Source organism: Gallus gallus, chromosome 2, assembly GCF_016699485.2.
Source record: "Gallus gallus isolate bGalGal1 chromosome 2, bGalGal1.mat.broiler.GRCg7b, whole genome shotgun sequence".
Lineage (NCBI taxonomy): Eukaryota > Metazoa > Chordata > Aves > Galliformes > Phasianidae > Gallus > Gallus gallus.
This window is the reverse complement of record NC_052533.1, coordinates 47434419-47461556: the sequence shown is the minus strand read 5'-3', so window position 1 is coordinate 47461556 and position 27138 is coordinate 47434419. Positions and strand designations below refer to the sequence as shown.

General features: G+C 40.1%; 1 protein-coding gene across 2 annotated transcripts in view; it reads left to right on the top strand.

Moving 5' to 3' along the window:
* The window catches only part of BMPER (BMP binding endothelial regulator), a 147444-nt gene extending 122038 nt beyond the window's left edge, over positions 1 to 25406 (top strand). For both annotated transcript variants that reach the window (XM_015281550.4, NM_001007080.2), the window contains 2 exons: positions 17599 to 17729; positions 23458 to 25406. In XM_015281550.4, the coding sequence (XP_015137036.1) occupies positions 17599 to 17729; positions 23458 to 23639 (313 nt within the window). In that variant the 3' untranslated portion in view covers positions 23640 to 25406. The remainder of the gene's footprint in view (positions 1 to 17598; positions 17730 to 23457) is intronic.
* Positions 25407 to 27138: the final 1732 nt, after the last annotated feature.

The following is a 27138-nucleotide window of genomic DNA, read 5'->3' as shown; positions in this document are numbered from 1 at the left end:
CCAGCTGCATATGTTCCCTTCTGCTCTTGGCAGTCAGATGCAGGAGGCTGTGTGCTGGGCGTGCCCTGTGGAGGCCTGCAATTTGGAGAGGCCGGATAGCATATGTCTGCAGTACTCCAGGCAGCATCAGAGGAAACCCTAGGAAGCACGTGCATCCCAGAAACATGATTTAGATATCACTCTGTGGTCACAGGGTGTGATCTGTACATTTTGTTCGTCCTCAGGAATGCATTGCAAGTAAAAACAAAAAAATAAGAGGGGCTCGGCCTATCACAGAGATGATCTGAAATGAATGCTACTGTAGTGATGAAGTGCCTGGCAATAGAAGGAAGGAAGATGGTGGCAGAGCCAATCCTCCTTCTGCTGAAGAAGTGACTTGGGAGAAGTCACTTCTCCATGTCATCATTGTTACTGTGCCTCCCCATAACCAGTTACTAAAGGCTTCCTTAGTTATAGTTGCTCATTGCCTTCATCTTTTGAAGAAGAAAACAGGGCTTGGCCTCATTTCTCTCTTCTGTCATTACAGATGTGAGATTTAACCATCAATGCAAATAATTTTACAGCTGCCTCTGGTTTGAATCGAGCCTGGTGAGGAAAGCTGTTTCTATTCGGTGAGCAGTATGCAGGTTGCATTAAATGAAATGGTGATTTTCCTCTGTTATTAGATATTTACATATATATTTAGTGACTTACCAAGCAGCATCCTCAGAAGAAGCAACGTAAAGATGCTGGGAGTCTTTTCCCCCACCTCTACAGTGGGATTATTGTCAACACTCTGTGGCAGATACGTTACTTCATTTCTTGTGAAACAGGAGATTTTAATGCCAAGGCTCTTGACCTGCACGTGCTTGGTAAATATGGTATTTATGATATTTCACAATTTAAAGCACACATAAACTGGACAAGCTTTGCAGTAAACATATAAGAAAAAACGGCGTTTCAAACTACTTTGACTTTAAAAAAACATTAATGTGTTAGCACATGAATGTAGTTATGTTTTGGGGCTATAAAATTTTTCACACTGCATTGACTTTTGGGCTTCAAATTGCCCATGTACTTGAATGTAAAATGAAGTCTGAAAATGGACAGTGGGAAAATGGAATGCTTCCGAAGCTCATGTGCTGATTTCAGGCAATCAGGACTGCTCACTATCACTGCAGCTTCTGATTAACATTAAAAACACCAAGCGTGTTGGCTATTACCCTCAAATAGTTCATGGTGCAAAGCAGATGTGTAAGTGGGTGACCCTTCCTTGCCCCACAATTCGCAGTCTTTGGAGCATGTTAGCATTGTATTTCTGTTTTCCTTAAATTTCAGATTCTATTTGAATGGAAAGAGAGGGGAGAAAATAATTTTCTGAGCCTGAGTAGCAGGGAACTGAGTCTGGTCATGAGGTGAGGCAAACTCATGGCCTCCAGCATCCTTAGAGCAGGGGCTCTGCCTTGCTGACCTTCCCAGCAATTCTTGTTCTTCTTGCTACTGTATTTCTAAAGTGGAGGGTTCAAACCAGAATTAGGAAAATACCATTTTTCATGCTATTTCTGAAGAAAGATGCAAGCTTTTTGAAGGACCAGATGTAGGAGGGATTAAGGGAAACATCTCGTAAATTGTCCCTGGTGAGACTATGAATGTATGTGATATTATTCTACTGCTGAAAATAAATATAATGTTTTACCACAGAGCCAGATTTGCAGCTAGGAAGGCTGGGTAGAGATCCTTGCCTGGAGCTCTCTTTGAATCTCTGTTCTTTCTAGTGAAACTGAACTGATTTATGGTTGTGTCTGGAATCTAGCAGTGGCCCAACGTGGATCCAGATCCAGAGGCAAATGTCCTTAAAATTGAGTGTTCCATTGTGCGTATGTGTGGATATGCTTATGGGGGATGGAGAATGAGTTTAGTTTGTTACTAAATTGGAACAGATGTAGGGTCTGGAATTGAAGATTTTGGTTCTCCTTGTCTTGTGGAAACAATGCAATGCTATCATTTCAACTGGTGAGCATATGGCTTAGGTCTCAACTTTGTTACCATCTCTGTTCTGAGTTTTATCCAAACTGAAACACAAAATAAAATTCAAATTATATGGTCTCAGAAAATAAAATGGAATAGATGTTAGTAAGAAATGTTAATATTCTAGTGGACAGAAATCTCTTAAACTCTAGCACTTCCATATACTGTTGGCATGACTTTGGTGAGGCCGTAGGCAGGTTGTGATCATGTATCAAAAAGTAGATGGCTGCTTATGCTACATATGATACAACTGAAAAGGATATCTTCTATTTTTAAGAGTTGATCTTCCAATTCACTATTTTGAAATCTGGCTAAGGAAAATCATATATGAAACAAACATACAAAACCACCATACAAGAGAAAAAAACTAATGAAGGCCTATACTGAAAGGGAACATTTAATTCTCCCCAAGTAATTCATGCCATTTTATGGTTTATTTGAAATGAAGTAGTCAGTCCTGGCGGGATAGTAAGTAACTTGGCACAGGTGTTCAGTTGCATCCACGGAGAAAAGAAATAGCTCTTTCTGGAGAAAAATCAGTATGTAAGTATGAGAGAACATTTTCAGAGCTAGTCGTGTAGGATGAGACGTCAAAAGCAGCTGGCACTGGCCAACCTTACCTGGCATTGCAGACAAAAAATTTCACCCTGGGCTTCAACAGGACAGAGTTATACCAACACTGAGTGTTATTGGAAAATCTTAACCATGAAAGAGCCTTCTTTTCTCAAGCCAGGCAGTGTCCTCCTGTAACCAGCTTCTCAGAAGAAGGGAGAAGTTGGTCTGAGGTTAACCACACGCCCAGATGGAACCAGCTCGGACATGATCATTGTAGATATTTATAAAATATACTCTTTAGATGAAGCTAGAGCATTTTGCTTGATATCCAAATGCGCTTAACAATGTCTTAAAAATTCAATTATCCATTTGCAAATCCAAGCTATTTTTCAATTTAACCATTACCGTAAAAAGCCTTCCTTGCAGGTGAAGAACCAAGGATGCTAGTGTCTAGTACAGGTAAGCTCATTTTACATTTTACATTTTAAAGATGTATATTTCTTTAACTTGGAAGAATTTGGAATGGCTTCTCCGATATAGTTTCATACATTGTCTGCCAGTACATAACTGAATTAGAACTAGTCTGTTTTGCTGCTGTAATTTGCTCATCAAACTGCTCCCTCCACTAACATTTCAATGAGATGTGGATGTATTAGGCAGAGAGAGGAAAACATAATGGGGTGTCTGTAATGTTTCCTATCTGCAAGTGACATGTTCTTCAGCCTTTCTCCCTGCGCTTGAGAAATGTACAGTCAAATCCTGCAAATCCAGCAGTGTCAGGATGGAACTGCTTACACGGAGTACCCTATGGGACTGAAAGCACACACAGCAAGAAACTTGTTTTAGAACTTATAAGATGGCATGCTGTCTTGGAAGGCAGTGCTCTAATATAACCATCAAGATGTCTTATAAAAACAGATCTGAAGGAGTACAAAGGAAAGCTATTTGCAACGCACAGCAATACATTTTATTGAGTGTACACAACCAAGAAAGGTATGCTCTGAACTTCTTAGCACATCTGTAGACACCCCAACAAGTAAATACTCAAGGAAGTCCTCTCTTCCTAATGTGAAATAACTGAAGACTAAGAGCATGTGGGCATAAAAATTAATGTTATATTTTGCATAAAAAGTAAAGGGGAGTAATACTCTTTTAATTTCTAAACATTTAATTCTGACTACCTCAAGTCTTCCTGCACTTTAACTTAGCTTACAGCTTTTTTGTCACTTCTCATCAGGAAAGTTGTTCATTTCTGCAAGATGATAAACAGGTGTTACTTTTCATTCTGGCGGCAATAGCATTTTGGTGCAGGATGAAATAATCCTACCATTAAATAAGAAGCTCACAGTGGTGTTGTGAAGCTTAATTTGTTTGGAAAATGCTTTGCAGTATTCAGATGAAAGGCGCTCTGGATATTCAAAGTATTATTACTGCACAGCTGGTGGTCTACACACTGCAGATGTTTCTTCCATGCTGTTGCATGGTTACTTAAGAGGCTTCTCTGTGCAGATGTTCACAAGTGAGCATGCACAACCTCCTCCGTCTATGTTTTTTGACACAGATTTTATTGCTGCTTGACTTTTGATCTTAAAAGGAATATTCCTCCACCAGTGAGGCTGCTTTTTTAGCTTTTTTTCCAAGGCTAGTAGGTGCTACATGAGTGTGCGACTACATCCTTGTTGGTTCAGCCCACATTTCAAATGACAGCATCTGCAGATATTTACTGGGCCTTTCTCTTTAGCCTCCATTTCCTTCTGTGGCTTTTACTCATTCCCACAGTGTTTGACTCTGGGGACTCTGCCTCTTCTGTTAATATTCCACCACCATCACTCTCTTCACACAGACGTGATGATTCCCTTTGTACTCCTCGTCCAGATGGAATCAAGAACTATGTTGCCTCCTGATTCTTTCTTTCCATGGCTGCTGCTACCGTTACATAAAGGGACCTCTAAGAACCACTGGGTTTGACATTCACAATAACATAATCTCCCTAAGAAGATGTTAGGATATGACGAAACTCTAAACGCATATATGGTGCTATTCTTTACTTACAGAAGTATGGTCTGACAACAGTTGACATCCATGTGAAGTGTGCTGAAGATGCACAGATCTCCATGGAAGTGTTATATGATTTCATCAACCTATTTGGCAAGGAAACCATTGTTAAAATTTATGATCCTCTTGTTGTGCTGTTATTTTAGCAAATGGAAGAGTATCAAATGCAACACAAGAAGGGCAACTGAGTAAACGTGACTGTCTAACCTGAAGTGTAAGCACAGACTATTATATTGCTGACCTAGATGCAGAAAAGGATCAAATCTATATACACATACACAAAGTCATAGACACACACACACATACACTGAAGTGTTTCTTCTGCACTATTTTGAAGAATAGCTCTCTCTAGACAACATTCAAGAACTACCATGTTGCAGCTTGGAGAAATGAGTCCTGGCCGTATCTTTCTGGGAGAAACTGAGAAAGCAGTGGTTCAGAGCTGACTACATCCAAAGAAATAACTTCAGAGAAATCACATCGCTGTCTGTAGCCCTTTCTGAAGAGTTTGTCAGGAATCAAATCAGTAGGCTCCATCTTTACTGAAGAAAGTTAAGTGTGGAGATGAGACACCTTGAGAAGCTGGGACTCTGGCTACATTGTGAGTTGAACTGTCCTTTCCACTGATTTTTAACTGTGTAGCAATTTGCCAGTGCTCATTAAATCTTCTAAATGGCAACCCTGGAGACCACAGGTACTTATCATACACAAAGCTGATGTGACATGTACGGATATATACTGGTTTCTTTAGAAACGTGATCATGCTGGTTTCTTTTTGGTAGGTGTAGCTTTCATTCTGCCTTCCTAATGAACTGTAAGAATTCCTACTGATTTGTATAATAGCACCTTCCACACCCTTTCATGCTCCCCTATGACAGACTTATGGCACTGCCTCTCGTCCAGCTTCCAGGCTTGTTTTCTCTGTGACTGCCTTCCCCTACTTTCAGCACAGCTATTCCTAGTAATCAGATGGCCTGCATTACTGAAATGGGAGAGGAAAGGAGGGAAGGAAGGAAGGAAGGAAGAAAGGGAAGAGCTTCTAGTGTTCTCTCATTACTCAGTTCATCTCCCTTGACTCATGACCAACACCTTCTCCTCTCCTCTGATATATCCCTTTGCTCGTTCTGGTTAGGTATCTCAGCTGAAATCTATTGATCATACAAGTAACATTTGGGTGCGTATCCTCTCATTCATTACGATGTGACCCTTTCTGGTTTACTTATTGCTTGGTAATAAACATTTCCTCTGCACGTGATAAAAAATGTGTTAAATTACTGGCCCCAAAATAGTGGCTGAAAATCCGTCAGGAGGGGCTTTTACTCCTGCCACATTGGCTTGAAATGTTTCATACAGTAGCTCTGCTAGGAATAAGCTAGGCTTCCTTACTAACATAATAAAATGCAGACCATCCTGAGGGGATGAGGGAGTTGCATTCCAAAACTTGCACTGCAAGCAACTGAAGTTTAATGGAAAACTTTGAAACGATTCTATTAAAAAACAATTTTCCTTCTATATATCATACACTCTGTTTTATGTTTTCCCTGCTCCCTCCTTTTTTCCTTTACTGGCACAAAATCAGGATCTTTGTTTTGACAGAGGTAATCCGCCCGTGCTTTTATACGGGCCCTCGGGCTTCTCACCTGTAGAAAGATCCATGGGAGCAGCAAACTACTGAGTGGATGCCACATGCTCACCTCAGAGGGAAGAAATCTGTGGCCTCCCAGAGGTATGGACTCCAAACACTGTGGTTCCTGAGGACTCAGGGAGAACATGAGCTATGAAGCCTGTGTAACCTCCAGTAACAGCTCTTCCTTCCATATTTCCTTCTGGGATTTCCCTCTCCTGTCAGCTGGGCTTCTCTTTAGGAGCCGTGTTGCGTTGCTGCTTCACCACAGCTGTGCCGCTTCCTTGTTTCTGAAGGCTGAAAGGAGTAGCCAGTTGAAAATTTCTACCCACAAACTTTGCTGGTGAGAATGCTTGAAAGTAGCTTGCAACCACTGCCAAGTCTGACAGCAAGCTTCAAAGCAAACAGGTACAACACTGAGATCTCTCTGCTGCTTGAGAGGAAAGGCCAGGGAAGATGTTACAGAGTGAAAAGTGATGGAGAATGAATTGCTTTATGGCTCCATCAGGCAGTGTGCTCACAGTGGCTAACAGGCACAGATCTCTTTGGTAGAGTCTCTGCCTAGCCAACAAAAAGAAGCAAAGTCAAATTTATATGTTCAGGACTTTTTATAGAAAACAAACCTCAAAAGTAATATTATTACCTTCGGCACTGGTCATCACCAACAGAGTAGCAAGAAAATATTTCCCAAGTGTGGAGCTAATGAGATTGTGATCATTTTGTGATAGGGAGGGATTGCTCATGGTCAAGGCCAGTGTTTCTCTTTAAAGACTGCTGATTTACATCAGAGGTCTCTTTGTATTTAGCTGAGTAAATTACCGTGCCCAAGCCAACACTCTGAAAGGTAAGTTTGTCATGAAGGAGAACAAACCTTGGCTCTGTATCCTCACATCGTCTCATTCCACCTCACCCAGAATTAGGTCATTCTGACTTTACAACATCCATGTGGGTTCCTGTGGCTCCCAGGCAAGGCCAATATGTTGTGGAGTCACTATGTCTAGTACAGGAAATTTTAATTCACAGCATTTTAATTCAGGAAGATTGAATTTAATGTATAGCCATGCCCTGAAAGAGTCTGGATCCTTCAAAGCCTTGAAGTACAACAAGAAAGGCTGATGACAGTCTTGGGTCTTAGCTCCTGTGTTGCCAGTAGGAAAATTCCCATTGATTTCACCGGAGCCAGCACTTCATGAACAGTGTTTTCAGGCTTTGTATTTTCAGGCTCTGTATGGTGTTTTACAGTTGAGATCTTGCACTTAAGAAGATTAAACAACTGTGGTACCTCGCAGAGTGCCACTCATCAAAAGCTTTCTATACATGAAGTGCAGGCTAAGACAGACTGTTCAGAGATCAGTGATTAGTGGCCAGGTTTCTGCCTCCTGGCTGAATGCTGGGACACTATTGAACTGTTACACTCACTCCCAGATCTGTTGAATCTGGAACAGGACCATGGCAGCATTGCCACTGCTGTTAGACAGCACTCCTCTGTGCAGTGATGCCCTCAGAGTTGAGATGCCAGTTGGGCTTCTGCCCACCATTGCCAGCGCCACCTTAGGAACATGTGGAATAAAAGCATAGGTGTACGAAGAAATGTAAAAGCAGATACTATGTCTCCAGCTCTGCCAGGATGCCTTGCCAGGGCAATTGAGTGAGGACCACAGTTTTGGAATTGGGTGTATGAACTCTACCTAAATCATACTTAAATGTGCCTACATCTTCCTATGGGTCTGGGCCAAGACCACACAGGAAGTCATAAAACCAGGAAGAGAGTGTGCTTTGAACAAATAAGCTGGCTCTTGTGCCACTTCTTGCAAGTCCCGTTATCTTTGGTGAAGAGCAAAGTGTGAAATATCTGAGATGAAGTGCAATGTGAGTGTGACAGGCTGAAAGCATGTCATGCTCACTGTGAGCCTGACTGCTGAAATGAGATTTTGGCTTCTGCTTTGTAAAGGAAGCAAGATGACGAGTTAGGTTGTTTTCTGAGTTGTAGTCTCCTGTCTACTCTTTCCTTTACTCTCTCTATTTCATATTCCATCTGGAGCTAGCAACTTTTTAAATGCTCTGCAGCCACCTAGAGGAAAAATATGCTTGACTGTAGTTAATTGCATATGAGTTAAGCCACAAACTGCAATATGCAAAGTTTAAGATTATGAGTTTCTAAACTAGCCAGCCTATTTATTATTATACCACAAGTCCACCTTGGAAATATACACAGTGAATCATCATCAAAAGCTGAAGATAACTTCAGAATATATTTATACAGTGGAAATATTTTCTGCGTCCTGTTTGTTATGCTTGTTATTGGATATGACATATTTTTATGACAGATAGCATGGCAGGGCCACGGTATATTTAGTTGGTAGAGAAAAGGAGATCACCTGTTTTGAATTTTCATTTTAGAAAATTTAAATCTTGTGGTATTTTATGTGGCTATTTCATGACTATGGCAATATCTAGATGGTTTGTGTTGTTCTGGGGCCATGACTTTAAAACCTCTGAATAATTTTTGAGGTTCTGTCTGGGATGTTTATAAACTCCTGGCAAACCTCTGGTTTTTCTTGGATGAGAATTGTCACACAGAATACACTAATGGGCCCTCTGTCTACTAACGTGAAAGTTGATGCAGTCATATTAGATTCATTTAGCATATTCCTTGTTCATTTGCCCTGTACAAAACATGAAACCAAAGTTTACTGCTGATTGAAAGCATCACTCGAATGTTACAAAATTAGATATTAAAAGACGTCTGTTCTTTTTTCCTGGATTGATTGTCATTTTCTCTCTCTAGAGAAGATACAACCATTCAGTCTCCACTTGAAGACTGGGTGGATCTTTTTTAAAATTTGATCCTAGACACAGAGAAAAAGACAAACATTTATGTCAGTTATATGATACAAAAACTGCAAAATAAGATGGATTTTCCATGTTCGCTAAGCCAGAAGACACTGAAAATCTCAAATTCACATTAGCAGCTAAGTGCTAAGCTACACACATGCATGTAGCAAGCAGAATGGAAATTTAGAAGTACTAGTATGCATATTCAGAAGGTCCACTAGGACATTTTCCCTATATTTTCATCTCATAAGAAAGACTTCATATAGACATTTGAAATGACATTTTAAATGCTGGTATGATGCAATCAATTGAAGTGGTGTGAACACTGCTGTATTAAGGATAGATAATAACAAATCTTACTGGCTTAATAAATTCAAAACAGAAGATGGTGAAGTTTGGGAATTTGTCTAAGTTGCTGCTCCTGAGAAGACATGATGAGGTTCTTGAGACAGAAAACAGGCTGATGCGGTTGAAAGACTGCAGCAGTGTTTACAGCTTTAGCCAGAGAGAATGAGTAGTGAGCACATAGGCTGCAGTCCTTAGAACACTGGGGCCATGAAAGTTAGGATTTTTGGTAGAAAATCCCATAGGAGTTGACTTTGAATATTAAGATGTCAGAGTGCCAAGACTTTTTGCCAGAAAGCTCTGCACAAATACCTGATCAGCCATAGCATTAGACGTACCCCTACTGTAATTTTTACCAGTTCTTTGATGTGCATGTGCAAGTGGATGACGGTGGATATTAATTAACTGAAGAAATACATATCTTCAGAGATCAGGTTCCAGCTTTTGAACCTACAGTGTCAGGTTCCAGGTAGTTCTAAATTTTCATCTGCGTTTTTTTTTGTTGGTCTTGCATATAGCCTCTTTACAATGATTTTGGAAACTGTGTGTTCTAGAACAGAGTTACGAGGGATCTTGTTTTTCACAATTAGATGTACAAACTAGGCGAACCTTTTGTAGTAATGCCACCAAACAAAGTGGAACAACTTGTTTCATACTGCTTGAATAAGCAAGTAAAAGAAAGCAGTTATTGATAGACACGTCTCAGCGTGATACTGGGCCCCTCCCTGAAATGTATTAAGAAATACATGTTGTATGCCTTCTTCTTGACAGTGATTCTGGATGAAAAATTTTAACGTGCACAGAGAAATTGTTTTTAACTGTTTCACTTTGAGGAAATCAAACTAGTTTCATATGTACTTACGTACTAATTTCATAGGTATTTCTCTTAAATGTCATGACTTCAAAAGTTAAACTCTGCATGGCTCAGCACAACTGCGACAGAATAACAGAAAGGAAGACTTCTTCCTCTTTCTGAAAATGAGTGGGAGTGAAAGAGGTCAGTTTTTCCAGGGTTGCAGATGATGTTTCTCTATTCTGCTGGAGTTTTTTGAGCAAAAATTTGCTCTCTGTTAAAGTAGCAAGTCAGCTGCTCAACTGTACTGTAACCTTCATCTCTAGGAAATAGTCTGAGTCATACAGATGCTTCTCAGAGCCCAGTGTGGGACTCCATTGTCTTCCTCAGTTGTGGCTCAGCTTTTTCCCCATGGAGGGATTCTAGCCAACCTTTCCATTCTCAGTTTCAGAAAGAACATTTAAAGATGCAGGGCCTGTAAGGGTCCAAGTACAAGGCAGAAAAAGACTACTTGACACACTACTTGGAGAATTATCACGAAGAAAGAAGTAGGGAGGGTTGGTTTTCTGTTTTGTTTTTGTTTTTTCCACCTTCTCTCCTTTTAAGTGCCTTTACTACTGTTCCTGCATAGTCAGGGAAGATTATGAATGTGGTGTCAGGCTAGAGGTGTCCTCAGAACTTCAATTTGATGTCATTTTAAACAATTTTCCAGACATATCATTGTTCGTTTTACCATATTCTTGTGGGTCATGTTGGTTAAGGCAGTAAAGCACAAATCTGGCACAACATGCTCTTTATATAAAGGTTAAAAATATACACAGAACACTCTTTTTGGCATTTTCAAAAGACTTTTGGGTAATACATTTGGCAGCAATTAGTAGTGTAGGTTTATGGTGCTATTGTGCAGCAGAGTATGCTTTTTCAGAAGTCTGTATGGACCTTCACTTCTTCAGCGTCCCTGGAAAATGTCGTTATTGCTTACATTTTGTGAGGAAAGTATGGGTTCTGACTTCTTTCAGAGGAGCTGTATATGCAAAGAAATCAGAACTGAATTACTGTCTGTCTCTGCTATGCTGGAAATTACAAACAATAATTATCACTTTCATTTAAAACATCCTTTTCCCAAATCAACCCTACTCCTCTAAACAAGTGCTACAGTAGAGTGCCTTGGCAAGGCAGGGATGGATGTGGATATCTTGTGTGATTCTGTTTAATTGACTCTGAGTGCCAAGGCTATATCTGGAGCAGGAACACTTGCATTCAGTTAAATTAGGACTCTTCAGCGTGCATGCAAAATGACTGCTGTGCCCAAAAGATATTAGATCATATACAGCTCTTCCTCTTTGGTGAAGTTACATATTTTATTATTTTTTTCTTCTGGGATTCACACAGCGATTCAATCCATGGTTGACTCAAATTTACAAAATTGAGGGATCGGGATGAAATTTGAACTCATGGTTCAAATGCCCACTGCTGCAAACTCCTTTGCAATCTGCCAAAAATGATGCTGATATTATCAAGCACTATGGCCAGTACTCTTTTTACATGAATGAGATTTCCCCATGGAAAACATAGATCTGATATGCAGTGCTCACAGAAGATGTGCTGTGGTTTCCATTTCTGTACCCCATGCTTTTAGATTTTATTTTATTTTATTTTATTTTATTTATTTTATTTTATTTTATTTTATTTATTTTGAGCCAGATCAGTGATAGGGGAGTTCTTATACCATGGAAGGGATATCCAGTACAAAATGCATGTAGGTTGCCTGTCACTTATTCTGGACACTTTTCCACTTAACACAAAAATGAGTTGAAGCAGTGATGACTTAACAATGATGCCTTTCTTAGATCTCAAATTTAAGGAAATGCTATCATTGTTATAATGTGTAGGAAAAGCACAGAGAATGTGCAGGTACAGTTATCCAATTGTGCGGTCTTAGAAATATATAATCCATGAGAATGACTATCCACTGCGTGAAACAGTCTGTCCCCTAGGCAACTACTTTGAATGAATGCTCAGCTGATGTAAGGACTGATGTAAGGACTTCTGTGTTTTCCATAGCCTCCAAAATTACCTGCTTCATGAGTTGTCTGCTACTTTTGTATTAAAATTAGTAAGTTCTGGAGAAAGTGAGAATGATCTCAAAGCTCTGATCTCAAGCCTCAAAGCCATAAAAAGTCTCCAGCTCTAAATAACGAGCTTCAGTACTTCAGAAAGGTTAAACATGCGAAACAGTTTACAACAGCAACAGCATGAGCCATTGCATTATATTTTGGAGTATGGTTCATTTTCTACTAAAACTGCTTCTCTAGCGGGAGAAATAAGTGGCGGCAATTTATTGAAACTTGGTAGGAAAGACAACCCATACAAACTTTCTTATAACAATGAACCTACAGACAGGAGCCATTGGCTTTATTTTTTTCCTATAAAAGGGGAAAACCGGGGATGAGGAAAAATGAATCCTGAGTTTTGCTGCTGAATTGTGAGCACTCCATTGTGATTATAGGAATACAACCTGGCTGTTGCATAGAGTTTGGCTGTTTTCAAAACCAGTGCTAAATTGGGCCAACCTTGTACTGAAACTCCTATTTGGCATAGTGTACGTTCTTTTAAAAGTCTCTCACAGGCTGGTGAGACTGGAAATTAATCCTCCTCTCTAGGCAGATGGCCTTTCAGGCTTCAGAATTTCTACGCACACAGCTTATCTCTGCTGCGTGAACAAGCATCTTCATTACCTCATGCCTCAGTTTTCACACACATAAAACTGGGACAGTTAGGCACCATCTCCAAGAGCTTTTGCAGTGTCTGCTGAGACCTACTGGTGGAACAGTGAAGGGGCCATGTTTTTTTTTCCTGCATGGTGCCACTGCCTGAAGGCACTAAAAGGTTTGAAAACTGTACTACACCACATTCTTGCTGAGAAATGAGAAAAACAAAATGAAAAAAGGCACTGTCCATCCTAACGTGGCTCGAGCTGTGTGCACTCCAGAGTGAAGAGGACTGCTGATGTTCAGCATGTGACACCAAACATCTGCAGTTTCGATCCTGCGTGGCGCAGACTAAGGCTGTAGGATTCACTGCCATGATCTTTCTTCCTTCGTCTTTTTCACGTAGCATGGGATTCAGTTCTTTGCCCTTTGTGGGACTTGGAGACTTTCCATGGTTTAATGTGAAAAAGGGCTGTTGCTGAAGGAGCATACTCATGCAGTTCACTTTGAAGATGTGGAAGCAGCATGTATATATGTGTCTCCTTCCAAGGTGTGTCCCCCAGCTGCCGGATGCCTTCACTTTCATGGATTTCCCTTTGAAACAGTTTGTGATTATAGGCACCCAATTAGCGGCATCTCTAACACAGACCCTGCAGGCAGTATAGGCAGCATCAAAAGGAATCACAACAAGGCTCCTAGTGCCAGTGGGGGATTGAGAGGTTGGCTGTGCTTTGGTACTTACTCAGAGCTGGGACTCCAAATAACGTGCTTTTTGAAGGAGGGCTCACAGAAAGAACAGCACCTTTTCCCTAGTTGGACGTGAACAATGTCAAAGCCTTTTATTCATTCGGTGTTCTTGAGTGTTCTCACTAATTTTCTCAACTACTATGCAGAGAAAAGGGCTGAGCAGCAAAAGCCTGCATTGTTCCACATGTAAGTATGTATATATTACTCTTGCAATTGGGAATGAGTCTTTTTAAGAGAGCATGAGTTTGAATGACAAAATGCTTCTCAATACGATTTCACTGTGGGAAGAGTTAAGGCTGCATGAAGTATCCTGTGTGTAACTTCCACTGCAGTCTTCCTGTGGGATTATTTTTTTTATGACTTTAATGTTTTGATGTTTTAAATGTATTCTCACTTTTAGATAACTAAAGCAAATGTTTTGGTCTTGGAAAAGTCACAACACCATGGAAGACCCAAAGTCTCCACCAGCAGACTGTATGGTAACTTGACAGTAGAGCTTCATTGTTAGCTTAATTCCAGGGTTTTAGTAGAAGCATATTTTTCTGTTGTTTGAACAGTCAGTTTATAGTACACATAAGCCAAAACCTCTGCATACGTGCAGTTAGAGTCACAGAATCCATTTATCAGTTTCAGAGAAGGAATGAAGAGGAGGCAGAATTCAAGGTAACAAAGAATTCTGAAATGTGCCAATGGGGAGGGTAAAAAGAAAAAAAAGGTGTAGGAATACCAAAGATTGTTGAAAGAGGAAAGGATTAGGACAGCTTACAAGAATAATTTTGCAAATGTATCTTATGAAGCATCTCCTCATAGTGCTCTGATTTCAGAAGTGATATAACAGGCCCCCTTTCCTCCCCACCCAACTGCCAATCCATCCAACTACAATTAATGTCAGTGCATTAAACTTGCCACCAAGGAATTTCATTAAAATATATATATATAGAGAGAGAGAGAGAGACTGACTAAACTTGAATGGTATGGTTATGGTTTCCTTTACTATCATTTTTCATAATTATTTAACCTTAAGAGTAATTAGCAGTTGTAATTCATTCATAAAAAGCCTGCAGTCTGATGACTTCTCCTTGGCTAAGCCTAGGGAGTCAGCCCAGCAGTATCACCAGGATAAAACACTTCAGGAGAACAAAAATACACAAACACTTAGCTATACATGAAATGAACCAGAATATGCTGAATGTATCATGCTACTTTCCTCACTGGACACCCATACTGAATTCATTAGCACACAATGTTGATCCCAGACAAACTGGAGACATTTCATTCTGGACACTCTCTGGATGCCCATGGGTGTTTTCATGTCAAGGGCTAATGATATAGCATAGAGTGCATGCAGAAGCTAAACTTAAACAGTGTGTTTGCCATGCTGCCATCCCACAGACTGTAAACAGTTCCCTTGCCCCCTGATTCTCCAAATCATGCCCAGGACTGGTCAAAGTGAATGCTAGCCTTGCTATGAGCATGCCATTAATTAAAAAGAATGAGTGACAGATGGTCAGAGGTTTCCTGACTTGATATGAGTACCTGAGCTAGATGAAGCTGTATAAACTCATTGCAGGGGGGTAGCATTCCCCTCTGAGTAATGCTAAAAAATGTATTTATGCTCTCAAAAACAGAGGAAGTACCTCAGGTTTTGGATTTTGTAATTTCTAAGATAGGAATTGTGTGAACATGTAACCAGACTGGCGCTGGCAAGCATCCCTAAAGACCTTGGGCATTAATAATAACTAAATCTTAGTGGAGAGCCACAAAATGTGACTGATTGATACTAGCATAGAAACAAAAACATGATGACATGGTATTTTGATAACTGACCGTGGACATTATTACAGATGTTCTTGGTGATGGTGATAATGATTTGCTGCAGTAGGAAGCAAGCATGTACTTACCTGTAAAATGAGGCATACAAATCCTAAATGGCATGGGGGCATGAAGTGGTGCCTGCTATGGGCACAAGAGGACGCTAGTAAGAGATTACAGGCATACTGTGACCAAAGGAAACAGCGTGAAGTTAGTCAGTGTGTCACATTAAAAAAGTGACCCTTTATGCTTATGTGAGGTCTTTTATCAGCTAACGACAGTGTCAAGGACATTGTTGATCCATTCTTTACAGTTGGGATACCCATGCACCAATTTCTGGTACCGAAAAAGATGTAAAAGGACCTACCACAGAACTAAAGTGAAGTACAACTACAGTGTCCTGGGAAAGTAATGTTATTTCAAACGAAAATCACAGGTCTGTAAATGTGAACATGCTATAGATTCAATCAAAACTAATTCTATATGTATATATAGAATCATAAAATTACCTGGGTTGAAAAGGACCACAATGATCATTGAGTTTCAACCCCCCTGCTATGTGCGGGGTCACCAACCACTAGACCAAGCTGCTCAGAGCTGCATCCAGCCTGGCCTTGAAGTGCATGACGGCACTTACATTAATTACTCATTGCATTGAAATTTTAGGTAATTTCATGATGGAGATTCACTGAGAGCAAAAATGGTAATAAGTTTATGGAAACATCAGACAGAACTGAATGTATGACTATATGAAAAGTCATTGAAATAGACAGCTACTCCAACAAGGGTGCATTGTTGGGTGTGCATAAAGAAGCCTGTCCGTGTTTGACAGCAACTAAACCTCTCTCCTAGTTTTAAAGAAAGGGCTCCCAATGACTCCAGAGTATCCTATGGGCACTAGGGCTGTAGATGACTTTCTCTGAAATACTTTTCCTAAAGACAATTGAATCTTTGATCCACAGCAACAGCAATTAATATGGAGAGCTCACATGTGACTTCAACCCTTAGTTCTAGAGGGGCCTCGCAAGCGTTGTCTTATCCTCTCAGAAATGGAGCAGACATGGATATGCAAGGTTCAGGAGGCTCATACCTATTGACTCCCAAGGTCCAGAGTGCTCGCAGGAAGGCAGACGAACCGAGGCTCTGTTTTTCCAAGGGCTGAGTGTGTCGTCTCACACCTTGTCCCTGCCTTCATGCAGAGCAGCAGATACTTGGCAGTTCTCAACTTACATTTCCGTATCTGCAGAAGTGCTTAAGAATTCTGCATATGCAGAAACTGTCAACTGCAAATCTGCTGTCTCTTGCTAGTTGTATTTTAGAACTGTGCCAAATGGGCACACATTCTGGGTGAGCTAACTTGAAGTACAGTGGTGACACACGCTAGCAGTTTTGCTTAGGGCCATGTTAGCAGCTTTTCTCCTGCCATATTTTATGGTGATTCTGTCTTTCACAGTGTAAGAAGATGGTGCTATTGACAAGTGCCTAGAGGGTTTCCTAGCATAAGAACTACTCAGTTATGCTGCATCAGCCCAGCTCCTTTATAAAGTTTGTCATTTAGCAGTACTACTGGTTAGAAAACACTCGTATACATGCTTTGGTGTCTTCAGAGTCAGGAGAAGCTGAAGGCAACCTGGAGAGAAGGCACCAGTTCTTATGGAAGGACACGTACTCATTAACTGCTGAAGTCACCTATTTAACACTGCTATCATAATTACTAATAATTTTATTACATTATTACTTTCCAGGGAACGAGAAGAATCTTCTACTGTGTGTTGATGCAATTCGTTGCGAAAAATGGAGCTTGCTTCCTCCCTCTGTGGTCTCAGTGCTCTCTGTCTGACATTTCTTAGTTATTATTCACACATCTCTGTTTCTGTGTGGTTCTCTCCTTGTTGTTCTGTAGCTCTCTCTGCACTAGAGCAGCACGTCAAAAAAGACACGAGCCCTTTGCATTTGTCAGCACAAAAGCATTTACCTTTCTTGCCACTTAGCACAAATTTGCTGTAGCATTGAGCTATTGAGCTCCATGTGACTGGAGAGTACAGGATTCAAACCTCAGTGAGATTCTTGCAAAATCTGTCCTTGCTTATTTGTTTTGGGGCTTTGTTCTCCAGGTCATGTGTGACAGACATGTGTGAGTGCCCAGTCCATAAGAACTGCTACTGCGAGTCATTCCTGGCCTATGCTCGAGCCTGCCAGCGGGAAGGGCTGAGAGTGCAGTGGATACCTGAGCAGCACTGTGCAGGTAAGCATTTTGCAACTGCCTCTTGTAACCTAGTGCTTAGGTTAACAGACTCTTTTACCAGTGGAGGAAGTTCATATATGAACTGGCTAGGACTCTGAACTATCAAATATTAAAGATGTTTATTTTGTTGGAAAACTGGTCACTTTTAATGCCATCTAGCATAATTTTATATACTTTCAGAAAGAAATGCATGCCTTTTTCTATTAGAATCTTTACACACTTGGTTGCAGGTGTTGTTTAAATTCTTTTGACCTACTGCTAAATCACAGCTGTAGTTCCCTAGGCAACATACATGTACGGTTGCAAAAGGTTCAACAAGGGAAGAAGAAAGAATGTCCTTAATGGGAATATCAAAATGCAGATGTGCATTAATCTTGGTACTTGGACCAAATTCTGCATGTGATTAGGACTGCATTAATTGCAAGTAATTGTAAGTAATTGTTTCCATGAGAAGTGGTCACATGTGGTCACCATCACTTGAAGTAAAATACAATATTGCAGATGAATTTTTCCCCTGATGATGATCTCAATAATTTAGGATACTCTATAATGGCCTTGGTTTGCCTGGAAATGTATTCAGATTTATGTAAAGCAATTTGAGTTGGAAAAATATGAGAGAAGGATACTCAGTGATGGTCAAAGAGCACTCTGTGGTCGATTTTGGTGATTGTCTGTGGCTCAGGGTCTACTCTCTCATCTTCAATTTCCTTTCCTGTCGAAGACACAATAGCAGGAATGGGTGAGTGACAGAGCAAATTACATTTGATTGACTGTTCCCGAAAGGCTCATCTTTTCTTACGACAGAACAGAATAATCCAAACAAGGTGTCAGTAAGTGAAAGCACTGTTCAAGGATGTGGTCTCAGCAATAATAACGTAAGCAATTTTAATCTATTGATCCAGTAGCAGATACATGCAGACCTTGAATTGAGCAGCCTGACTTCTTTTCTTTTTTTTTCTTCACCAAAGCGCTTCAGAAGAAGACCTCACCGTTGCAGATGCTGTAAAATGAATAAAAACTCCAGTACTTGCCTTAAGAAGTTTGTAAAAGTGTTGGCATATCATGACTTCATTAATTGAGCCTTCTTTTCACATTTTTTCTGTTGTTTTACCAAGGTCAATAAAAGTTCTTGAAAGAACATTAAGAAGGAATTTAAACATACATCTTCCATTAGAGCTAATGAAAGAATTTCTTAAATGCACCTGAATTTTTTAACCTCAGTGCAGACTTATAGAGAGGAAGGGGAAATCTTATTAAGGAGAAAATGTGGACTGGCTGTATGTAGTCAAATACCCTCAAAACACCTTATTGTCAAACAAGTAGCACAATGTGCATCTACTGCATCCGTAAAATGCATCCTTGTGTTACCTGTGGCCAACACCAAGATTTTATTCATTAATTTACCTTTTTATTCCACAAAGTCATAGTTACAATTATTATGTCCTAATTATGGATGAAAGTTTTTGAGTATGAAACAATATATCCATAATAAGAAGTTTGCATTCTGTGACTTTCATTTCCTTTTTGACATTTCATAGCTGGAAGAGCTGCGTTCTGATGGAACTATTTATTAGTAAAGTTAGGTTTTAATTATTCTATTGTGTTCATGTTCATTGTTCAATGTACAGTTCATGTACATTGACTGCTGTACACTTAGCTCTTTTTTATAATCTTTAGGAAACTTGTGTTGTCTGGACAGCCAGCCAAACAGGATGCTCAGGAGGCTGAATTTCCTACATGCTCTTCCTCCTCCCTCAGTTCAACAGTGTATCCTCCTCTAAGGCCTTGGCAAAATATTTGAGTGCTAAGCTTGCCGGCCTTTGAGGCTTTCTTGGTAAAGGGAATGCCAGTTGTTGTTTATCATGGGCATGGCTACACAGAATAAGCACATAGGAACTATAAGAGAGTGCTAAGTGCACATGGTAGCACTGATACACTGAAATGCTCTAACAGCCTCATAAAACTGAATGATTTTCTGCTTTCATCCCTATGGGATAGAGGAGGATGAGGCTATACCTGATTTTGACTCTTCTCTCCTGGGTCTCCTCCTTTCTGCTGTTGAATTTTCTGGCTAGTCACTTTTTCCCTGCTACAGTTTGCTTTTCTTTAATGATTTTATTCTGTATGTATCAGAGGGAGAAAGGCTATTCTGATTTTTCAGTGGAAGCTTCTTAAGCACTGAAAGTTGGAAAGATCACGACACATATATCACGAGTTTAGCTCCCAGACCTGTCGCTGAACTTCAGGCACCATGAGGGATATCTAAATTGAAAGCCCTTTGAAACACCTTGAAAGCCCAAACTGTACAACATCAACAGAAGAAGCTGCAAAAATAGTAGCTCAGAAATTTCTGTGGAAACAAATCAACTAGATATCATCCTGTAGGAAGCCTTCAGCGGTTCCATGTTAGGTATTTTGAATTTTGTGTTGAGTAATAAAAATTCCTCCTAAATAATTATGTCCATGTCTACAAAGACAGGTGCTAACAGACACCTGCCTTCTGTTTGAAAGGGCCAAACTGGCTAGAATAAACCAGCTCATCTGAAACTTGTATAGCCTTATTAGGCAGGGTATATTTTAGCTTGCAGAAGAGAAGGCTCTGGGGAGACCTCATTGTGGCCTTCCAGTACTTGAAGTGAGCGTATAAACAGGAGGGGGAACGACAGTTTATGAGGGTGGAGAGTGATAAGACAAGGGGAATGGTTTTAAGCTGAGATAGGGGAGATTTAGGTTAGATATTAGGAGGAAGTTTTTCATTCACAGGGTGGTGACACACTGGAACAGGTTGTCCAGAGAGGTTGTGGAGGCATTCAAGGCCAGGCTGGATGTGGCTCTGGGCTGCCTGGTCCAGTGGTTGGCAACCCTGCCCACAGCAGGGAGGTTGAAACTAGATGATCTTTGAGGACCCTTTCAACCCAGGCCATTCTATGATTCTGTGATTATTAGCTCAGGCACGGTGCCATATCTATGTGACAATACGGCTTGTAGACCGGAACTGGCTATCATCCTGCCAGCTCAGAATGTGGTCGAAGGAAGCTCACATCTGTCATGCCAAACATAGGTTCTAGAAGAGTGGAAAAATCCTGTTGGGACTGGTAACATTGCAAAACGCAGTATTATTAATGATTTTTGTACTTTTTTTTTTTTTTTGCTGGCGCGCTGAAGAGGTTACCACTAACAGAACTTAGCTCTTTAAGAGAGGAATTTACCTCAAGATGGGTGCAAATGCATCACTTGTGCTTTCCATGTTTATATGGTACTGATTCATTTCAGCAGTCCTTGGGAAGCCTACTGCAGAATGCCTTTATTTTTATTTTTCAAACTGTTGATGAAGTGGAATGTTCTAGATCAAACACACCACATGTTAACAGCCAAAGCACTCAACAATAAAAACCATCCAGGGAACTTAAACAGCCATTGTACTCTTCTGATTTTTCTCTTGACAGTAAGCTAATAACACCATTATGAAGTGACTACAGCAGAGAATAAAGCCATTAAATCTTCTACATGGCATCTCAAGCAGAAGGAGGTGTCTGTAATGCAAGAGGGCATCTACCCATGTGTAGTAGAGATGGGGAGTACTTAGGGGTACCACAGCTGCTGATGGTAGCCTGTAATATACTCTCTTTACTTTGGGGCAGATAAGAGGAAGTGGAAAAGAGATCTTAAGCCAATTTTCCTCAAACCTCCTGGCTAAGGCACCAAACATAGCTCAGGTGGAACAAATGGGCTGGCTACTACTACTGTAAAGTTTTGTGGGCTGTATACAGCCTAAAAACTTAAGATCGCAGACCCTTTAAATGAACCCATGTTGTGCTTTGAACATCTTGGTCTACTTTTCTACACAATTAATGCATTTACAAAATGTATTAACAAACATGTTTTCAAAGCTTCTGGAAGTTCTGTGCATTTTCGTTTCCACTCCACTAGGAATTTAATCTCTTTTCTTAACATACTGTGAAAATGCAGAGTTTGCAGTGAATCTAACTTTTTACTATATGTTCAATTACTGCTTGCATGGTTTTCCAACTTTTTAAATTTCCCCATTAGTTTAAATTTCATTTTATTTTTTGATTTTGCTTATTCCCTTCTTCAGTGCACACAGAAGTTGTGCAGAGCAAGATAGAAATGCAAAATAGAAATCCCCAAAAGATATATACCCACAAGCAGAATAAGCTTATAATCTCAAATACTGCTGAAAGATGATTTTCCCAACTTATTCTAGAATGATGTTCAGTAAGAGGTGTCTCTCAGAGTTCTTAAGTAGTTTGTTCTAGAGTTTCCATATACTTACAGCTAGTAAGCTTTATTTTCTAAGATCAACCTTATATCTATCTAATATTCAGCTCTTTAATTTGCTGTAATTCCAGGATTATTGCCTTCTGTACTATCCATTTTTTGTCTGTGCATTTAACAACTGTCCTGAAAATGTTGTATGCATTCTTCTCAGAATTCCTTCCTTTTTCAGTGCTCCTTTTTGCATGGGTATAAATGCTATAAAATGGGTAAGAAGTAAAACTCACAATGTTTTGAAGATCACCTTGTTACTGATGATGAAGAACCCTTAAACTGATAATGCCTTAGCACTAAGATTTCCACCAACTTTCCTGGTACACTCTTAATACTTCAGTATTTTAATCATTTTTTTTTCCCTCTTCCCTGCGTATTTTCTCTTTGTGAATAACGTCAGTGCTGTAGTGACACTCTAAGGCTATTCCGCACATCGAAACATTTTTGGTCCACAACAGAACTGTTCTTTAATAAAATCTGGACCTCCAATTTCTCTCAAAAGTGAAGAAATCTTTCTAAAGCAACCGTCTCTCTGTAAATAGCGAGAGATGGTTCTGGATGCTTGAGAGCCTGTTACCATCTATAAACTATTTTCTCAGTACTTGTTTTTGCCATCAGCACAGCTGCTAGAAAGAATAACAGGCTTTTATTCACTATTGAACCATGCATTATTCTCCATACTAAAACAGCAGGATATAAAATGTTAAGAGTTTAAATATTGATCTGGTGGGCTTAGAGTGCTTTTAGCTGAAACCTCAGTGGTCTTTTATGTTGGAAATCCATTGAACTGTCAACTACATAAATCAATGAAGAGATACTGGAATCATTAAGTATGAGAATCTTCATTCTCAGTGATCCCTTGGTAAAACAGCATGAAGGATGGAAATCATTGATTTATATATATATATATATATATAAAGAAATGGAACTGCTGAATTAACGGCATTGTTTTGGTATGCTGCAATATGCAATATTGAAAGTATAATCTTAGAAAGTCTATTGTGGTGAATGACGATTTTTTCTTCCTGTAAGACTGGAACTGGTAACTGTCTAGCCATGTAAATATTTCAGGAATCTTTGATAAAGGGTATTACATATAACAAATATGTAAACAATGTTAAGCATTAAATACAAAACACACTTCTGCTTCTAGACACAAACCTTGCCAAACTTCTATAGACTGTCGGTGGTGTTAAAATTCTCAAATATTTCAAGACTGTTAGAAACTTGATGCCTTTTTCATTAGGAACTTTACTGCCTTTACATCTGCTGTGTTATGTCACATTGCATTTCATGCAGTGGAATCTCTTTATAAGTAACTTTTCCTCTAGGTCATCATTTTGGATGCCTTCAACAGAAAGTAAGCAACCAAATACATAATGTTCCTTGTAAGACTTTGTGTAATGTGCATCTTTTGTTTCTTTTGACTGCCTTTCAGCAACCCAGTGTAAACACGGTGCAGTTTATGACACCTGTGGTCCGGGATGCGTCAAAACATGCGATAACTGGAATGAGATTGGCCCATGCAACAAGCCCTGCGTTGCAGGATGCCACTGTCCAGCAAATTTAGTTCTTCACAAAGGAAGATGCATCAAGCCAGTCCTATGTCCTCAGCGATGACATTTGTTCCCTCTCCATGGACACTAATGCGGGTGTCACTGACCCATCTGCAGCTCACAGACAGCAAAGGACTGCCGCTGTTCATGTGCAGGTTCTGCGAAGTACAGCTCTACTTACAGAGTGTAAATATGCTCCTGTGTGTATTCATGTGTGTTTATTTATACACACATGGCCCCAACAAAGATATATAAATGTATACTGTGTGTATATAGATACACGTATCTATACACAAGTGCCCTAAACCTAAGTACAACCCATATATTTATATACATGTACACACACACAGATATACATCGTTTCTATATACCATAGAAGGATGAATTATTATATGTATATTTTTTGCTATAAAGTTTATGTATTATTTCTTCTAAAACCCTTATCTGTAAGTCATTGTATAAATAAACCAGGTGTTTTTCATATAATACAGTGGCATGAAAAGGTTGGACGGCTTTGCCATTGCATGAGTTTGTCGTTTCCAAGGAAACTTTTCTAGGGCTGCAGCATTGCCAGACTGGATTAGTTTCAACACAGAACCCGGATTTACAGTTGTACGGGAAACACATTTCTCTGGAGATGGAGGATTTATCTGGGAATATTTCATGCATACCTTAGAGCTGCGTAGTGATTGGTGACAGTGCTTAATCACGCAGAGAAAGCTGGGGATCGGCTTTTACGCCTTACTGAAATAACTGCGCAAAAGGATTTCCAGCGCCGACTGGCCAAGTGCCAGCGGAGAGAGATTTCTTTCTGGAATGGCACCAAAGAGTCAGGGGCCAGATTTTCAAAAGTGTTCAGCACCCAGCAGCCTGCTTTGAAAATCTGACCACTTCCCATTTCATATCCTAAAACCCCGTTTATGTTGTTGTGCTTGGCAGTAGCCGTGAATACACAATGAGGAGCTTGAAGAAAACACTCACGCACATTTTAGCCCCTCTAAGCATGTTCTAAACTGCTGGGCTTGTTTCATATTTCCCCCAAGTATTATGCAGAAAGCAAATCCCACTGTGAATTGGAGCTTTTGATTTCGGTGTGCCTTAAAACATGAAATAATACCGGGTTTAATAACTAATTCAATTTATCAGCATGGCTAAGAAGAAAGGCAAATTCCCCTTTCCAAAAAAACAGTAGAGAATGTCAGATGCTAATTGGAGAACTGCAGTTTACTTCCTTACGGGTCTTTTTTACCAGTTTAGGAACATGTGGGCTCTGTGAAGTTTGCACGACTTTTGAAGTGTCCCAGGGGAGAAGCAATAATATGGGATTTCATTAGAAACTGTTTAAAAAGCCATACAGCTTTCTCAAGTCTGAAGGGAGGGGGAGTAGGGGTGTATTTTTCTTCCACTGGAAAGCCTCCTGAAGAACCTGATGGCATGTTCTCCAGAGAAGACAGAAATCTTTGGGCATCTGATTGAAATTCGTAATGAGGTAATATCCTCCCACACAGCTACTTCCATTAGGCCATACGAAACTGCACATTGTAATGTTGTAATGCTTTGAACAATTTTCTCCTTTAATTCACCCTCCAGGAAGGTTTGCAGGGTCTGAGTTTGCAGTGAGTGAGTGAGTGCAATGCATTTCAGTTGTACAGCTTTCTGTGGTCCTGTCCTGGAGGAGGATGCTGAGTGAGCACGGGTAGGGTAAGGCATCACACTATCCAAAATGCTGTACCACCACAGTGTTAAAAAGAGCTGGGCAAATAATGCCAGGAGCATTCCGCGGATGTTTATCCAAATTTGAATAAAATCAGCTTGCTCTTTTTATGTCCCATTTTGTGTTTCTTTTCTTGGAACAATCAAACAATTCAGTTTTACTGGCAGAGGGGGTTTCAAAGCCACATACACAAATGTGCTGGAAAGCAGAATTGCAAATGTGCAGATCCTGTCAGAGCAGGAAACTCGGAGGGCTTTATGCGGCTCCTGCGATAACTGAATAGCGAAATTGAAATGTAGAACAATTGCAATTGGTCCGTAGAGTTAAAACATAAAATGGTAGTCATTAAAATAATTTAAAGCATCGGTTTATACTGCAGAACATTTCAGCCTGTGAGTTTTAGGTGCTGAGATATGAAGTCTTAACCAATAAAAAGGTTATTTGACCAGCTCTAGGTTGGGATTGATTTTCATTGCTGATTGATTTTCATTACTTATTGTGTTTCCAAAACAAAAATACATGCACAGTGAATTCCATAGATGAACAGTGTATAAAGGTGTCCTCTTTTTTTTCTCCTGACTAATGAAGGTGAGTGAAAGGTGAAGGGAGAGCCCTCCAGCTCTCTCAGGCTACCAATAGCATTCAAGCAATGCTTAATTGCTGCCAGGTGAAGAGGTGATGCAGACTATCTGTAGGATGAACTCTTTATTTTTGAAATCCTAAATGCTTTGGTTTGAAACCTGACCTGTAGGTCATCTCAAAATGAGGACTCATTCCTCAGCTTTGCTTTTCTACATCTGCCTAATTGAGGGCAGCCCCCCGCTTTTTGCTTCAGTGATGTAAACCGAGGAAGAAAGGAAAGTGGTTTTACCTCTAAGCTATCTGATTGTGCCCTAGAGCTGTGTTGCAGAGCTTCTTCCTTCAAACTCCAGTTACTGAGGCCATGGTGGGGCTATCATCTGCCTAGATCATGTGTATAAGATAAGCTAAAGGAGTTCTGCTTTTCTATAGACTGCCCCCACATTTCAGCTTGCTATGAGTTTTTCTATCCCTATCTATGGTTAGTTATCCTGTGCTATTCGAGGTACACTTTTAACTGAGCTGTTCACACTATATCAGTCGCAACTCTACTGTCTCACTCTACTCTCCTGTTTGCCCGTCTTCCACACTGCTCAGAAGCTGGAAGTCTACCCCAATAACAGGAAAAAGATGGCCACAGGCCTCAGAAAGTTTGGGTTACTGCCTATCCTCCTCCTTTATACAGCAATCTTTCTCATTCTCCTCTCTTGGCCCATGAAATACTATCCCTGGTGTGCCAGGGCTGGAAACTTCCTGCATGTTGATGGAGATTTATTTTTGACAAAATTCACCAATACTCCAATTTTAGTACGCTATGGCAAAAATGCACTTTTCATAATAGCATAAGGCCGACAATTCATATGGTATATTCACTATACAAAACAGATGGGTTTGATCTTGTCTGTGCTTAGGCCAGTCTATGCATACAACTTTTTGCAGATATAAGTGAAATATATTCGAAGGAGCAGACGTTCCAACCAAAACCTGATCCAAAAGGGAAGTCTGAGAAACTGTGCTGTAATCCAGTGGATGGACTCAAGGGAAGACTTGGATCAATAGCTTTGCCATTAACCTGTTATGTGTTCCCCGGCAAGTCATTTAATACTCTGTACTTCACTGGGGAAAATGAGGTATTTGTGTTTATGCACCTTTTTCAAGTCTGTAGGTAGAAAAATGCTAAACCTCACTGAGGGAATGTCAGCAAGTATTTTACCGGTCTATCTAGGTCTGCTTTGGATCAGGTTGTCCCCTATCTCCCCTATCCCTGTTG